The sequence below is a fragment of the Balaenoptera ricei genome, chromosome 4 (genome assembly GCF_028023285.1).
Source record: "Balaenoptera ricei isolate mBalRic1 chromosome 4, mBalRic1.hap2, whole genome shotgun sequence".
NCBI lineage: Eukaryota > Metazoa > Chordata > Mammalia > Artiodactyla > Balaenopteridae > Balaenoptera > Balaenoptera ricei.
In genome coordinates, this window is record NC_082642.1 from 160,183,325 (window position 1) to 160,199,939 (window position 16,615).

A 16,615-nucleotide genomic window follows, 5' to 3' on the forward strand; every position below is an offset into this window, starting at 1 on the left:
CTCGTTCTTGCAGCCATAGCCCCTGTGCCCTCTACCTGAGGGAGCGCGGCTCTGAGCCCAGGCCCGGCCCTCTCCTCCCACGGGTTCTCCGGCACCATTCAGCCTCCTTCTCTGGCACTTTGGTCTCTCCTGCCGACGGGCATCTTCTGAGCTGTGCCCCTGTGTCCCCGAGAGAGGTACTGAGGGGCATCTGATGGTCCCCGCCACCGCAGCCAGCGAGGGGCTAGGGCGTCTCCAGGGCCTACGTGGATGGACGTGATGTGGACTGAGAGGGTCCCCTAGACGGATGGGGAGGGGAGTGCGGGTGCAGGCCCGTGTCCGGGGCGTCGGGAGTGGCCGGGAGCCCGGTGTGCCAGAGCAGAGGCTGGAGACGGGGACAGGGGTGCACACAGATAGGACACAGCCCGGCTGGTGGTCAGGGTGGCGGCGGTCGGGGGGCTGGCTCTCCTACAGTGCCCTGCGCGCCTCACAGGCTGTGCCGCCCTCCTGCCCCGCGGGCTGACCTGGGCTCTGGGCTCTGGGCAATGTCACTCCAGCCCCGAGGCAGCCGCTGCCAGACACTTGTCCGCCCGTGGCTCCAGGGGGCTGGCCCGCGGCCCACGCCGGGCAGGTGGCCAGAGGTAGCAGGTCCCCAGACAGCCGCGCTGACCCGCCCCTTCCTCCCTCTCCGCTCAGGGCTCCCGGGAACCAGGAGAGACGCTGCCCCGGAAGCTGAAGCAGGTCCTCCGGAGAGAGTTCTGGCCTTCCTTCGAGAGCCTGCTGACGCACGGCATGGAGGTGAGGTGACCTTTCTGCTTGGCTCGCACCTGTGCGTCTGGGGCCCCGAGGTGCGGGTCGTGACAGCTGCAGGGGGGGCTGCATGGAGCTGGGGAGCCTCCTGGGGGGACCCACGTGGCCACGGCTCTGGGCCCCTCGCCTTCTCTCTCTGTCTGGGTTTGCCCCTCCCGAGATCAAGTGGGGGGCCACAGCCTCTGCCGGCCTGGGGCCGGGGCACGCCTGGTGTCCGGCCCACACTCCCTCTTGCCCTGAGCACAGCTGGGCACAAAGACGTAACTCGCTTTTCAGTTAAGTTGCAAAGGCCATATTTTTAGGTCCACATTTCCAAATCCACCTCACTCTTTTTCAGGACCACATAATATTTTGTGCCATGATTTATTTAAACAGTCCTCCAAGTGGGCATCTGAGTCGTTGCTGGTTCTGTCTCTGTGGCGTCTCAGGATGAAATAGGCAATGGCTGATATTTACGGTTTTGACCTACAAACCAAGCAGTTTCACACGGCTTGTCCCCTGCGGCCCCACAGGGAGCACTGCCATCTCTCGTTTCTCTGCTTTGTAAAAATAAACTTCTTTCATTTGTTGAGGTAAAATCCAAACAACATAAAAGGAACCATTTTGAAGTGAGCAGTTCAGTGGCATTTAGTACACAGACAGCGTGGTGTGGTCACCACCTCTGTCTAGTTCCAGAACATCCCATCACCCCGAAAGGAAGCCCAGACCCATTGGCAGTCACTCCCTTCCCTCCCCCAGCCCCTGGCACCCACGAGGCTGCTTTCCGTCTCTGTGGATTTGCCTGTTCTGGACATTTATTATAGGTGGAACCATACAGCGTGCAGCCTTTGGTGTCTGGCTTCTTTCACTTTGCGTAATGTTTTGAGGTCCACTGGCCCTTTTTAATCCTTCCAAGGACAGTCGAGGCAGGTCTGGGTACCAGGCCAGAGACCAGAAGGGAGACGAGTGAGGCTGTGGGTCCCCACGATGTGTCAGTCAAGCTGAAGGTGGTGTTGGGGGCAGGTGGACGGGGTTGGGGAGAGCCAGGCGGGGCTTGGGTGCAGTGGACAGCGGGGCTCAGAGCATCCCGGACCCAGACCAGCTGCAGAGAAAGCATGGGGCCCCTTCCTCTGGGAGAAGACCGGGGGGCTCAGGGCTCCGTTAGGCGAACCAGCTCACACCTGTGCTGCCTCCCAGGTGTACAAAGGGTACATGGATGACCCAAGGAACACGGACAACGCCTGGATCGAGACGGTGGCCGTGAGCGTCCACTTTCCAGACCAGGGCGACGTGGAGCTGAAGAGGCTGAACTCTGTATGTGGCCGGGGTCTCAGGCTCTGAGGGATGGGGGGGCCGGGGGCATCAGTGCCCCGGAGAGCCTCGGGGCCTATAGGGATGGGTCTGAGGGGTTCCGGGGCCTGGGGCCAGAGCTGGCCAGGACCAGAGAGTGGGAGCTGCGGGGGTCAGAGTTGTGCCAGAGGGTACCCAGGGGGCATCCGGGAGAGGCCAGAGGGCAGCAGCAGGAGGCTGGGGCGCAGCCGGGGCTGGCCAGGAACCCTGGGGGCCTCCAGGCTCGCACCCAGGGGAGGCTGGTTCCAGCGCTTTTGTGGGGATGCCGTCCCCCGTACTTAGATCAGTCCTCCGTACCCCTAATCCAGAACTGGGACCAGGAAGTCCCAGGGAACAAAACCCGGGCTGTGCCTGCAGGAAAGAAAACCCCACAACAAGGCTGCACCTCTCCTCTCTCCCCCTTCAAGGGTTTTTAAGGCTTTGTGGGCATGTTCTGATCCGCGCCTGTGCAGCAGAAGGATAAAGCGAGCGGCCATTGGCCAGGCCTGTGGCAGGGCCGGGAGCCAGGTCGCGGGGTCCCCGCCACCCCCTGACGTCTGTAGTCCCGGGGTGTCTGGGTGGGGGCAGGGCCGGCTCAGGAGGGAGTCAGGATCTACCCCTGTCCTCGCAGCACCTGCACTCCTGCGATGCGGGCGTGTCCATCCGGTGGCAGGTGGTGGACGAGCGCATCCCGCTGTATGCCAACCACAAGGCCATCCTCCAGAAGGTGGCCGCCTTGTTCGGGGCCTACTACTAACCTGGGGACGCAGCCTGGGCAGCTCTGCAGGGGCCGGCGGAGCTGCTCCATCCACAGCCCGCTCGAATCAGCAGCCCCTCCTGCCCATCTGTTGAACTGGGAGGCTTCGGGGTGCCCTGGGAGGAGAGCTGAGCAGGGCGCAGGGGGGCTCCGGCCACGAGGCAGGGCCTCAGGGTTGAGGTGGCCACGGACACCCCACCAGCCGACACTGCTTCTCCCGAGCCTGCTGGCGGCCAGTGGACACCCTCCTGGCCACGTCCTGTGAGCAGCATGTCCACCATCAGAGGTGTCTCCACCCAAGGCTGGCACGTCCTGGAGAGTCGGGGTTCCCCTGTGGCCTCCTCCTCGGGCCCACACCCCCGAGAGGGGCTCCACCGTGACCTAACTCAGACCCTTGCCTGGCCTGGGGCGGGGCACTGTGGGACCCATTTCCCTTGGCTGTCAGGGCTGAGCCCCTTAGCAGGGCAGGAGGCGCAGGCAAGCTCCGGCCTCCTCCCGAGATGCAGAGGTCTCTGCCTGTGTGCTGCCCCGGGACCCAGGCGGGGAGGACGCAGACGCACCGGGCGGGCGGGGGCTCTCCTGCACATGGTGCCCCCTCCCCTCACCCTGAGAGCCCAGGAGGAGGGGCGGTAGGTGTGGACTGAGGGGCCACCCAGCTCAGCATCAGCGACTCACAGGCCATCAGCACAAGCCATCAGGAGCCATGGAATGTTGTGAAAACCCCACATTAAATGTGCTTTCCTACACCAGCCTCGCCCGCCTCTTCTATGCTTCCCTCAAATAAAGTTATAGACACAAGCAGTGGTCAAGGGTCTGTGTCTGGGTCACCAAGACCTCACCCAGCCCACAGCCAAGCTTCCTGGGGCCTGAGGGGGTCTCCTGTGGACACCCTGCAGCCCCTCCGGTCTAAACTCATGATTCCTCCTCCAATCAACACCTCCCCAACACACACACACACACACACACACACACACACACTCCTCTTCCTCATTTCCTAGACCCCGGCTCCAGCCCCCAACTTGGGACTCAGCCCCTTGTGCCTCCCCCTGGCCCCCCACCCTGCAGGTGCTCAGCCACTGTGGGGGCCTTGGTTTTTTATCTAGAATCTCATATCCAGCCAAACTAGTGTTCAAGTGGCAGCACCAAACAAAGACATTTTAGAAGCATAAGGACCCAGAAAGTGTGTTCCTCATGCACCCTTTCTGAAAGAATTTCTCAAAGATGAATTACAGAAAAGCAAAACACACTGTCTTAGTCAGCATGGGCTGCAGAACAAGGCACCACAGATGGAACATTCACTTTCTCACAGATCTGGAGGCTGGGAGTGGGGGTCAAGGTGTGGGCAGGGTGGTTCCTGGTGAGGGCTCTCCCCTGCTTGGCCATGGCCACCTTGAACTGTGTCCTCAGGTGGCCTTTCTTTGGAGTGTGCAGGAGTTGGGGGGGGCTCTGGTTCTCCTCTTATAGGGGCACTAATTCTATCAAGTCAGGGCCCCACGCTTATGACCTCATTTAATCCTACTTCCTTAGAGGTCCTCCCTCCAAATACAGTCACACTGGGGATTATGGCTTCAACGTAGGAATTTTGGGGAGGGACACAAACATTTAGTCCAATACATGCACACACACACATGCGCGCTTGCACAGACTGAGCTCTGTGGAATCAAAGGAACCAGTAAATGTAGGGCCAAGTCTTACCATTGTTGAGGCATAATATAAAAAGAAAATTTAATGATAGCTTCTTGTTGAAACCCCAGCTGGTCTCCCTGGGAGCCGGCAGAAGAACAAACGCAGCCAATCCAAGTGCAGCGCAGGTCTCCTCTTGCTCATGAGGAGGAAATAGATGCTGACCGGGCATAGCGCTGGGAGAGAAACGCAGGCGGTGAGCCCTGTAAGTGTATTACAGGTCCAGGGTGACCTCCAGAGGATAGAAAGAGAGGAATAATGTCAAACCACCGGAGGAAACAAAAGGAACGACCAAATCAAGGAAAGAAAAAATATCAATAGAAGATGGTTCACATGAAATAAAATGGCAGGAAGCAGTCAAAACATGTCAGCAGTTATGGCACACACAAATTGTGAGTCATATTGGGATAAAAAATAAATTAACAAAAAATTTCTCTTCTTTTCTATATGTTTTTCTCTATCACCCAAAAGAGACATGTACTAGATGACAACACAAGGGATTCATCCTAGCAAACACTCTCAAAAGGAAAACTGGGGAGACACGTCCAGCAGAGGACAGAACCCAAGGCTCGAGTTTGTCCTTTTAAAGACAAAGGGGAATATTTGAGTGGGAAAAGGTATAAGTCCTTTAAGAAGGTAGCACTTTTGTGAACTGCTATCCACCTAAAACAATACCTTTTTAAATATATAATGCAAAATTGATAGAAATTCATGGAGAAATGGGCAAATTCACAGTAACGTTTGAGACTTTTCTCTCAGAAATCAAGGAATCAAGGAGCAAAAGAAAAATAGGACGGAATTTGAATAACGCAGTCAACAGGATTGAGGTCATTCTGTGCGGTGTGTGTGTGCATGTTTACCTACATATTATGTGTGTGTGTATTTATCTATAAATACATATTATATATTATACATATATATTATGCATAATTTACACATACATGTGTTTATATGTAAGTCATGTGCAATATGTTTCTTTAGGTACAATATGTGTAATATATATGTATATTTGTAGAGTAAATGATGTGTAATGTGCGCATATATGTACACACAGTCTATGGCGTGTGTGTGATTCTGTACCCACCACCACAACAACATGGCCCAGAAGAGACACGTGGTTCTCAGACACGGAACATTCACAGAAGTGGGCATGCATCACACCCAGCAAGTGTGTGGATCTCAGCAAGTCTCCAAGGCAGCTCCATCACTGAGGCCGCACTCGGCTCACAGCTTCCGAACAGTAATGTTAGAACGCGGCCGTGCCCCAGAAGAGGACAGAAGGTACATCAGTGGTTCCAGGTGCCTTCACGGGACGTGAGTGACCAGGCCCCTGACCACCGGGAGGGAGCTGAGGCGGCGTCGGGCACAGGACACTGCGGCGCCCCACCCTCTGCCCTCCCTGGTGGGCGGCTTCTGTCCTCACTCTGGAGCCTCTAGTTGCATGGCAGGAGGACCAATGGGGAGCGGCAGTGTCTCTGTGGGAGAGCGGTGGCTGTCCCCGAGCCTGGTCGGCACTAGGTCCAGGGCCACCCCTGCTGCTCGGGATTTGGGGCAAGTGAGGCCTGCGGGCCGGGTGCTGCATGTGCTTCCACGCGCTCCACCTCCCGCCCGAGACCTGCACCCTCCTGGGGAGCAGCCAGAGCGAGACAGTGAGAGAGTCCCAGGTCACAGCCCCAGGGCTGTGGCTGAAAGTCTCAGGAAGGAACAGCTAGGACCCTAAATGCACTTATTTGAAGATGAAAAGAGTGAAAGTAAATTATCTGAGGTTATGACTCAAGAAGCTCAAAAAATAGCTACAGCATCAACCTAGGGGCTCAGGCAGGGACCAAGTCAGAATTTAATGAGAGAGGGAAAAATTAAGAATTGGCATGGTGAATATATTCAGAACTTGGCTCTTGAAAAAGGGCAACGAAATGGACAAAACTTGGAGAAGAGGAAGAGTGAGAGGCCTGGGGAGGGGGGGCTGTGTGCTGGGGCCGGGGGCGGGGGACAGGGAAGACTGCCCTGGAAAACCCAGAACCACTAGATAAGGTGCAGGTGGCCTCCACTTCCCTGGGAGACGGACCGCCCTCTGGTCCCACACTGAGTCCTGGCGGCGGCCCAGAGCGTGAGGCCCTTTGGTTCCGAGGGGCTTCGGGAAGGGCGCGGGGGGCTGGGCCCTAGCTGCTCAGGCCCAGTGCTCGGGAAGCCCTCGAGGGGAACAAACGTCAGGGCTTTTCGATCCAGGAATTCCGGGAGATCCAGGGATTCAGGGAGCGTAGGAGGAGGTCGAGTCTGGCCCAAGCTGCTGAGGGTAACGTTGCCCAAGGCAAGCCATCCACTGAGGCTCTTTGGCGAGCTCAGGACCTGCTTTTGTGGTGCTGGGCAGCGGGCGGGTTCTGTCAGGTGCCCTGGGTCCAGCCCCTACCCACGAGCCGGCTGCAGTCAGCAGAGCCTGGCCGGCCTGGGGTTCTGTCTGAGGGTCCCCACGGCTGCACGAGGGCAGGAGGCGGGGCCTCTGGAGCCAGTGTGAGGCTGGGGCGGCTGAGGGCCACGCTGGTGACTGTGGGCGGGCAGGTGGGGGAGCAGGGCGGTCAGCACACAGCTAGACGGCCGGCCACGCCGCAAGGAGGGGCCAGTCCCAGGCTTCTCTGAGGGGTCTTTGTGGGCAGGCAAGGTTTCGGCCTTGCCAGGATGTTTTATTCATCCCCACCATAGTGGCTGCAGCAAGCTTTGCTCCTCCCACCTCCTCCCCAGGGAGATGCACTCAGACCTTGCTAGCAAAACAGCCTGCCTGATGGGACGCAATTAACCAGCTGGAGCATTGTGCTTTCTCCCGGGGGTCAGAAGGCCTGGATTCTGGGTGGATAAATGGGTGAGGTAATCAGCCCGGAGCCCATTCACAGCTATAAGGGCGGCTACAGTGGGCAGACCACGTGGCCAGGATGGCGTTAGAAGGTTTCTGGTATTTCTGAGAGCAGGCTCGTGGTCTGGAGCAGACAGTGAGCCAGGCTCTCGCGGGGCCCTGCGGCCTGGACCTGGCCGGCTGCCAGCACCTTCTGTGGATTCTCCAACGTCATCACCTAGTGAGGCCACGGACCAGTGAGGACCAGGAGGGCAACACTGCACCCTGAATGGACCCATCCACCCACCCATCCATCACTCTATTCATCACCTACACGCGTAACCACCTGTGAACACACACATGGCCAGCACACCATTGTTTTCTTTTACTGAGGAGTTACACGCCCTCAGTCACCCGCCCACATCTGAAGCGTGAGCAGCTTGGTGGGTTTTTTACTTACATCGACGACCAGCACCCAGATCAAGACACAGAACATGCAGCCCCAGAAGCCCCCTCGCACCTCTTCCCCGTCCCTGCCTCCACCACCTGATCTTGAACTTTCCATAAACAGAAGCCACAGCGTGAACTCTGAGTGTCTGGTCCCTCCCCCCACTGCATAATGTCTGGGTTCACCTGCATCCACACTGTAGTTTTGGGTGGTGACCACATTCATGTGTTTAACTTAAATATTAAAAATATTCCATAATTTGGGGCTCCCCTCTTCAATCTACTCTACAATAACATAGCGGCAGCTTCACGGCTCATCTTATTTATATCCCTTTAAAAGACTGTTGATGGTAAGATTTGAGGGGTTCCTACACACGTGCATGTCCACAGCACGGCCGGGGACGGACACACCCTGCAGGGCTCCCACCCTACGCGGCAGGTGGTCTGATGTGACCCGACGCAGTCTGTGATGAGAAGTGACAGCCGACACCACCCCCTAAAGCGGCCACTGACATAACAGTTAGGAGTCAACTAAAGGGAGAAAATGGGCTCAAAAAAGACTCAGTCCAGAAGAAGGCAGGAGAAGAGGAAAAGGAAACAGAGCAGAGGGACAAATGGGGCAGAAACAGAGGACAGATGGGAGCTCACGGTTCCCACCACCCTGTGGATGTGGGTTACCAAGCCATCACCTGCACCACCAGCCTTATTGTGTGCCCCGTTTCCCCACTGTGCCCGGGTATATTCCAGGATCCCACATCCCGTTTAGTTGCCATTTCTTGTCTTTTATGATCTCTCCATTTTGGAAGCGTACTGATCAGTCACTTTGTAAAAAGTGCCTTTCAATTTGGGTATGTCTGACGTGTTCCCACGATTGGAAAGAGATTGTGCGTTTTTGGCAAGAATACCATGGCAGTGATGCCGTGTCTTTATCAGGCCGTGGTATCAAGGGCTACATGATGTCAGTCTGTCTTATTACTGATGATGTTAACCTTGGTCACATATGTAAGGTAGTTTCTGCTAGGTTTCTTCACTGTAAAGCTATTATTTTTCCCTTTGCAGTTAATAAATATATGGAGGATGAAACTTTGATGCTATGGAAATCCTGAAGGAAACGAAATATAAAGACATAGGAGGGGGGAGGGATAAATCAGGAGATTGGGACTGACATATACACACTACTATATATAAAACATGTAACTAATAACTAATAAGAACCTGCTCTATAGCACAGGGAACTCTACTCAATACTCTGTAATGGCCTATATGGGAAAAGATTTGATATATGTATATGTATAACTGATTCGGTTTGCTGTACACCTGAAACTAACACAACATTGTAAATCAACTATACTCCAATAAAAATATTTTAAAAAAGACGTAGGAGGTTAAAAGCAAAAGGATGGAGGAAGATATCCCATGCTAACCCATCAAAACAGAGAGCTGGAGTGGCTATTAGTGTCAGAAAAGTAGAATTCAAGGCAAAGAATCTGGGGATAAGGAGGCTCTTTTCATAATGATAAAGTGGTCGATTAAGCAAGAGGACATACTAATCTGAATATAAGCCTTCAAAATGTGTGAAACAAAAACTGATAGAACTGCAAGGAGTAACAGACAGATCTCAGGAACCTCAACACACCTCTGTCGATAATTAAGTAGCAAGTAGATGGAAAATCAGTAATCATACCATCAGCAGACTTGACTTCATCAATATTTATAGAATATTCCTCTGAGCAATAGAACACATATTTAAGTACACACATAGCAATTTTTAACATGGGCCATATTCTGGTCGATAAAATGAGTCTAAATAAGTTTAAAAGGATCTGATGCATACAGTGTATGTTCTCTAACAACAATGGGTTTAAATTAATAATCAAATGCAGAATAATCTCTGCAACATCCTCAAATATCTGGAAATGAAATAACGTACTTCTAAACCCATGGGTCAAAAAGAAATCAAAAGGTGTATTTGAAAATATTTCAAACTTAATGAATATGAAAATACAACATAGAGTTTTTGGGACGCAGCTAGAGCAAGACTTGGAAATTTATATGCCTACGCAGGCATATCTTGTCTTATTGCGCTTTGCTTTATTGCACTTTGCAGATACTGTGTCTTTTACAAATTGAAGGTTTGTGGCAACCCTGAGTCGAGCAAGTCTATCGGCACCATTTTTTCCAACAGCATTTGCTCACTTCGTATCTCTCTGTCACATTTTGGTAATTTTTTCGATATCTCAAACTTTTTCATTGTTATTACATCGGTTATGGTGATCAGTGATCAGTAATCTTTGGTGTTACTACTAGGACTCAGATGATGGTTAACAATTTTTTTAGCAATAAAATATTTTTAAATTAAGGTATGTAAATATTTTTTAGACATAATGCTATTGCACACTTCATAGACTACAGTATAGTGTAAACATAAGTTTTATATGTACTGGGAAACCAAAAATTTAAGTGACTCGTTTTATCTTGATATTCATTTTATTGCAGTAGTCTGGACCTGAACCTGCAATATCTCCAAGATATGCCTATACTAGAGAATAAGAAAGGTCTCAAATCAGTGAGCTCATCTTCCTCCTTAAGATACTAGAAAAAGAAGAGAAAATTAATGTAAGTAAAAGATTAGAGTAGAAGTCAATGGAAAAAAAAAAGGAAAAAAAATAGAGAAATCTATGAAACTAAGAACTGGTTCTTTGAGATTATCAATAAAATTGATACGCTTCCATACTGACTGGTCAGTAAAAGGAAAGAGAGGAGACACAAAGTACCAACATCAGGAATGAAAGAGGTGACATCACCTCATACTCTATATTGAAAGGATGAACAATTTTATGCTGATAAATTCAACAGATTTGATGAAATGGGCAATTCCTTGAGAGATGCAGGCTATAACATTCAGTCAAAGAAAAAAATAACCTCAGCAACTCTGTATCTATTAAATAATTCCACAGCATGTAAAAATAATAATACATCATGAGCCAGTGAGATTTATTCCAAGGACACAAGGTTGATTTAACACTTGAAAGTCAATCAATATAATCCATCATATTAATAGACTAATAAAAATATTCTTCATAGATGTAGAAAAAAAGTTTGACAAAATCCAACATCCATTCCTGTTAAAAACTCTCAGCAAACTAGAAATCGAAGGAGGCTTTCTTATACTGATAAGGACAGCTACAAAACCCTACAGTCAACATTATTCTTAATGTGAAAGACTGAATGTTTTCCCTTAAGGTCAAGAGGAACAAGGATATCTGCTCTCACTCCTCCTATTCGGTATTGAACTAGGGCTCTAGCCAGCACAGTTAGGTATGAAAATGAAGTAAAAGACATTCAGACTGGGAAGAAAGAAGTAATACTCTTTTTATTTACAGACAACGTGATTGTATATGTAGAAAATCCTAAGGCTTCTATTAAAAAGTTACTAGAACTAATAAGTGAGTTTAGCAAAGTTCAGATCAGTATATAAAAATCTATTTTATTTCTATATATTAGCATTTAACAAAGATAAATTGAACTTAAAATACCATTTACAATAGCATTAAAAAATCAGAGCTAAATCTGACAAAAGGTGTGTGAGATCTGTAAACCAAAAACTACAAAACACAAATTAAAGAAATAAAAGAAGCTCTAAATAAATGAGAAGATATACCATGTTCATGGATTGGAATACTCAATATTGTCAAGACGTTAATTCTCTTAAACTGATCTGTAGATTCAATGCAATCCCACACAAAAGCCCACTAGGCTTTTTTGTTTTTGTTTTTAATTTTTGGCTGCACCGAGGCATGTGGGATCTTAGCTCCCCGACCAGGTATTGAACCCACACCCCCTGCATTGGAAGGCAGAGTCTTAACCACTGGACCGCTGGGGAAGTCCCCACTAGGCTTTTTGGGTAGAAGTTGTCAAGCTGATTCTAAAATTCATGAGGAAATACAAAGAATCTTGGATGACCAGAAGAACTTCATGGAAGAGCAAAGTTGGAAGAATCATACCTCACACCGTACACCAAAACTAACTCAAAATGGATAATAGACCCAAATGCAAAATATAAGTGCAATATGTAAGATTTCTTACATATGACACCAGAAGGATGATCCATAAAAAATAAAACACTGATAAATTGGACTTCATCAAAATTAAAAATTTCTCTATGAAAAACTTTAAAGAGAATGAAAAGACAGTCCACAGAATCAGAGAAAATATATACATATCACATATCTGATACAAATCACAAAGAATTCTCAAAACTCAAAATAAGAAAACAACTCAATTAAAAGTGGGTAAAAGATTTGAACAGAACACTTCCTTAAAGATAGACAGACAGCAAATAAACAGATGAAAAGACACTTAAGTCGTGAGTGAAGTACAAATTAAAACCACAATGAGATATATACCCTTACACACCTATTAGAATACCTAAAATTAAAAAGAGTGACCATACCAAGTGCTGGTGAAGATGTGGAGCATACACAGCACAGGAATGTAAAATTGTACAATCACTTTGGCAGTTTCTTAAAAGTTAAACATAAGCTACCGTATGATCCAGTCATTCCACTCCTAGATATTTACCTAAGAGAAATAAGAGTATTTGTCCAAACAAAGATTGTACACAATTTTCATATCAGCTCTATTTATAATAGCCAACAACTGGAAACAACCCAAGTCTCCATGAGCAGGTGGGTGGATATACAAAAGGTGGAACATTCCTGCAATGTCTCATTACTCAGCCCCAAAAGGAATAACCATTGATAAATGCATCAGCACCTGGTGAACCAAAATTAATTATGCTGAATGAGAGAAGCTAGACAAAACGTACACACCCATGATTCCATTTATATAAATTACAGGAAATGCAAACTGATCTAGTGATAGAGCAGATGAGTGCTTGCCTGGTGATGGGGATCAGAAGGGATGGATTGCAAACGGGAAACTCCGGGGTATTTACTATCAATACTTTGAGGTGGTGATGGTTTCACGGGTGTATACAAATGTCAAAATGTATCAAATTTGAATATGTGGTTTATTGTATATCAATTACACCACAGTAAAGCTGTTATAAAAACCCTAAGGATGGCTCAATCCCCACATTGCCTACGCGCCGTGGACGCCCATGCATGGACCCTAAGACGGGAGGTGGAGGAGTGGGGGTGGGGATATGGGGGGTGGGCAGGAAGAGACCCAGGTGGACGGAGACCTAACTCCATTAACGCTTTGGCAGCCGCTGGCGCCATACCTGAGACAGACAGTCTGGGTCTTCGCGCCGACCCGAGGGTCTCCAACTTCCCCGCCCCCCACATCCTGGGGCCAGAGCCAGGGGCGGAGCTGGACACGGGCAGGGGCGGGGCTCTGGGGTTCCCCCACGGCCCCGCCCACAGCCCATGAGACACACTCCTGATCCCAGGCCCCTGATCCCAGGCCTGCCCCGCGCCTTCCCACAAGCTAGGCTCCCAGGCCCCGCCCCGTGTAGCCTCTACGGCCCCACCCAAGGCCCCGCCCTTCGTCCTCAGGACCCCCTCCCCCCATCGTCCAGGCCCCGCCCCACCCAAGACTCCGGCCAGACCTCGCCCTGGCCCCACCCCCCATCTTTAGGCCCCGCGATGTCCTGGCCGCGTCCTGCCACACAAGCTCCGCCCATGCCCCGCCCCTAATTCTCAGGCCCTGCTGTCGTTCAGGCCCCGCCCCGCTCCGGACTCCGCCCCGCCCCACAGCTCCGCCCCAGACTCCGCCCAGGCCCCGCCCCGGGAGCGCCGGCCGAGCCGCGTGTGTACCCTGCGGCCGCGGACTTGGGCGCAGGCCTCCGGGTCGCCGCCGCCCTCCGGGCGTGGCGCCGGCTCGGACTCCGAGCGGCAGAGAGCCTCATGCACAGCAGTCTCCAGACGCGGCCACGCAGGTAAAGCTCCCGCCTCATCCCGGAGCGTGGACACCCCCGCCCCCGTCCATCCCCCACCCGGGAGTCCCGGGGGTCCCTGGGGTCCGGAGCCTGGGGATCCCGAGGTCCGAGGTCTGGGGTCCCCCCGGGGCCCGAGCCCCGCCCGCCCAGGCCCCGCGCGGCCCCGCCACTCCACGCCCAGCGCGGGCCGCGCGCCCAGGGCTTGGCTTTTCTCTTTTCTCGTTTCCCTTTTTCAAACCTAATTGAAATAAAAGGCGCCGACCCCGATGCCGGTGCGGGTGGCTGTTCCCGTTAGGGCCGACAGAGAAGAGCTTTAATGTTATAATTGTCAAAGGGATTGTCACAATTAGCAAAGCGCTGAGCTTCTGACAGCAGCTTAGCCCCGCGGGGATGAGGGTGCCGGCTTGGTTCGCAGTGGTGGCCGGCGGTCGCCCCTGCGTTCCAGTTTCGTATGACAACCCTGCAGGCCAGTCTTCCTGCTTTCCAGCCCTGAGCAGCTAGGAGGGGTGGACTCCCATTACCCCGTGCGGTCCAAGCCCCTGACCCCCAAGGTGTGCAGTGGGTGTGTCCAGGGCAGGGTGGCAGTGTTCTCGGTCGGCTTTGCTGGGCACCAACCCCCAGCCAGCAGGCAGCACAACCTTGCTCTTCTGGGTGGCAGTGGGAATCTCCAGGAGTAAGTCACAGAGACCCCCCCACTGGTCAAGTGTGTCCGTTTGGCTGTGACATCTCCCCCAAAGTCAAAGTGTGCCACCGGGTCCCCAGCCAGACCACGGCCGGCAATGCTGATTGCTCCTCTCTTTTAGGACTGAAAGAGAACATGGTTCTTCCTGGCACGTGAGGAAGGAGAGTTTATGTCTGTGTGGGATGGTCCCTTCCACAGCGGCACCGGGGAGTGGGGAAGAGTGTAGACCGCAGCACTGAGTGAGAGCAGCGTGCCGTCTGTCTCCAGGTGGTCAGGATGGGCCCCATGGGCAAACAGAGCCCGTCCTCCCTGCCGGTCCCCACGGGAGGGTCTTGCCTCCTCCTCCTCTTCTGCCTGCGGTTGGGTGCCTCTTGCCCGCAGAGCTGCCAGTGCCCTGACCATGCCGGGGCCGTGGCCGTCCATTGCAGTGGGAGGGGCCTGCAGGAGATCCCCAAGGACATCCCCACTGACGCTGTGCTCCTGAAGCTTGACGCCAACAAGATCGCCCGCATCCCCAACGGAGCCTTCCAGCACCTGAACCAGCTGAGAGAGCTGGACTTGTCTCAGAACGCCATCGAGACCATCGGCCCCGCCGCCTTCTCGGGCCTGACTGGGGGCCTGCGGCTGCTGGACCTGTCTCACAATCGCATCCGCAGGATTCCTAAGGACGCTCTGGGCAAGCTCAGCGCCAAGATACGCCTGTCCCACAACCCCCTGCACTGCGAGTGCGCCCTGCAGGAGGCCCTGTGGGAGCTGAAGCTGGACCCTGACTCGGTGGACGAGATCGCCTGCCACACCTCGGTGCAGGAGGAATACGTGGGGAAGCCGCTGATCCAGGCTCTCGACTCTGGCGTCAGCTTCTGCAGCGTCCACCACAAGACCACCGATGTGGCCATGCTGGTCACCATGTTCGGCTGGTTCGCCATGGTGATCACCTACGTCGTGTACTATGTGCGCCAGAACCAGGAGGACGCCAGGAGGCACCTGGAGTACCTGAAGTCCCTGCCCAGCACTCCTGTGTCCAAGGACCCCATCAGCCCTGCGCCCTAGTGCCCAATGGCTCGAGCAGGCCGAGGCCCACCTGGCTCCCATCACTCTTGTAGCAGATGGTGACTGAGTCCCGCCTTTGATGTTCCCCCAGTGAGGCGGTGACACGGCTGCTTCTGTCCAGTGCTTCACTCTTACAGAGCTCTTTCCATAGGGCATGTAGTTGCTGCAACACCTTCAGGGCAGGCAATTCTACCATCAGACCCACTGACAGATGGGGACACGGGCTCAGAGAAATGGAAGGTCGCGGACAGGAAGTGATCCAGCTGGGATGTAAAACCAGGCCGTCCATCCTGATATGTCCCTTCGGCTCTGGGAGCCTGTCCCACGGGGCGCCCGTAGGGTGAACTAGCATTCAGAGAAGAAAGGGTGCGTGCCCATGAGCGAGGCTCCCCGAGGAGGTTGGGTGCAGTTTGTTGGTTGTAGGCACAGGTCGTCCTACCCCGTGGAACTGGTTTGCCTTTGCTTCCCCAGTATTTCCTGAACACCTCTGACCGCAGGGCTCTTTCCACAGCCAAGTGGTAGGGACCGGATTTTTCTCGGGAGATAAGTGGAACTTGTAACCTTTGAACAACTTTGTCAGCTTTGTTTATTCTCAGAATGTTTGTTAAGAGTAACACTTGTACCAAAATTTCAGTCCAGTGAGAAGGGAAAAAAGAAATAACAACCCAAAACCAAGAAAATTAAACCATGGAGAGAAACCTGAGGAAGGTCCATAGTAGGTCATCAGGGGGCCGTGTTAGCAGCCAGAGAAGTGTGGCCGTGCCCGGTTCCTGCCCCTCCGGCTGTGCCCCGCCCCAGGGAGCCTGTCATCTTGGGTCGCTCCGTGCCTTGCTTTTCTACTCACTAAGCAGCTCCTTTCCAATGGACGGGAGGACCGACCTCTGATGTTTCAGGGCTGATCAACAGGCTGCTTCCTTTCCTCCAGCGACAGGGACTCTCTCTCCTTTTCAGCTTTGCTGACAGGACTCTCAGTGCTACTTTACTGCTCAGTTTTCTTACCTAATTCATGTTCAGGGCAGACTTTACCTCCACCTCTGTAACCCTGATCTGTCTTTCCAGTTTTATTTTTCACGGTCTTTTTGTATGAGTGTTTATATTTTAAACTACTTCAAATATTTTGGGGGTGGGGGAGCAAGTTAGGGGTACATTGCTCATGGATCTAAGGTATAAAGG

The 16,615-nt window shown here is 52.3% G+C and overlaps 2 protein-coding genes and 1 non-coding gene across 4 annotated transcripts in view; all 3 read left to right on the top strand.

The window, feature by feature from the left end:
* The window catches only part of TRPM2 (transient receptor potential cation channel subfamily M member 2), a 49,373-nt gene extending 46,088 nt beyond the window's left edge, over nt 1–3,285 (top strand). For both annotated transcript variants that reach the window (XM_059921696.1, XM_059921697.1), the window contains 3 exons: nt 676–777; nt 1,966–2,082; nt 2,729–3,285. In XM_059921696.1, coding sequence (XP_059777679.1) covers nt 676–777; nt 1,966–2,082; nt 2,729–2,854 — 345 coding nt within the window. In that variant the 3' untranslated portion in view covers nt 2,855–3,285. The remainder of the gene's footprint in view (nt 1–675; nt 778–1,965; nt 2,083–2,728) is intronic.
* On the top strand, nt 643–719 carry LOC132365614 (Z6 small nucleolar RNA). The gene has a single exon (XR_009503142.1). It is a non-coding gene; the product is annotated as a Z6 small nucleolar RNA (small nucleolar RNA).
* Nucleotides 3,286–14,641: 11,356 nt separating the features above from the next.
* On the top strand, nt 14,642–15,472 carry LRRC3 (leucine rich repeat containing 3). The gene has a single exon (XM_059922315.1). It carries the CDS (start codon nt 14,669–14,671, stop codon nt 15,440–15,442), a length of 774 nt encoding a protein of 257 aa, XP_059778298.1. The 5' UTR covers nt 14,642–14,668; the 3' UTR covers nt 15,443–15,472.
* Nucleotides 15,473–16,615: the final 1,143 nt, after the last annotated feature.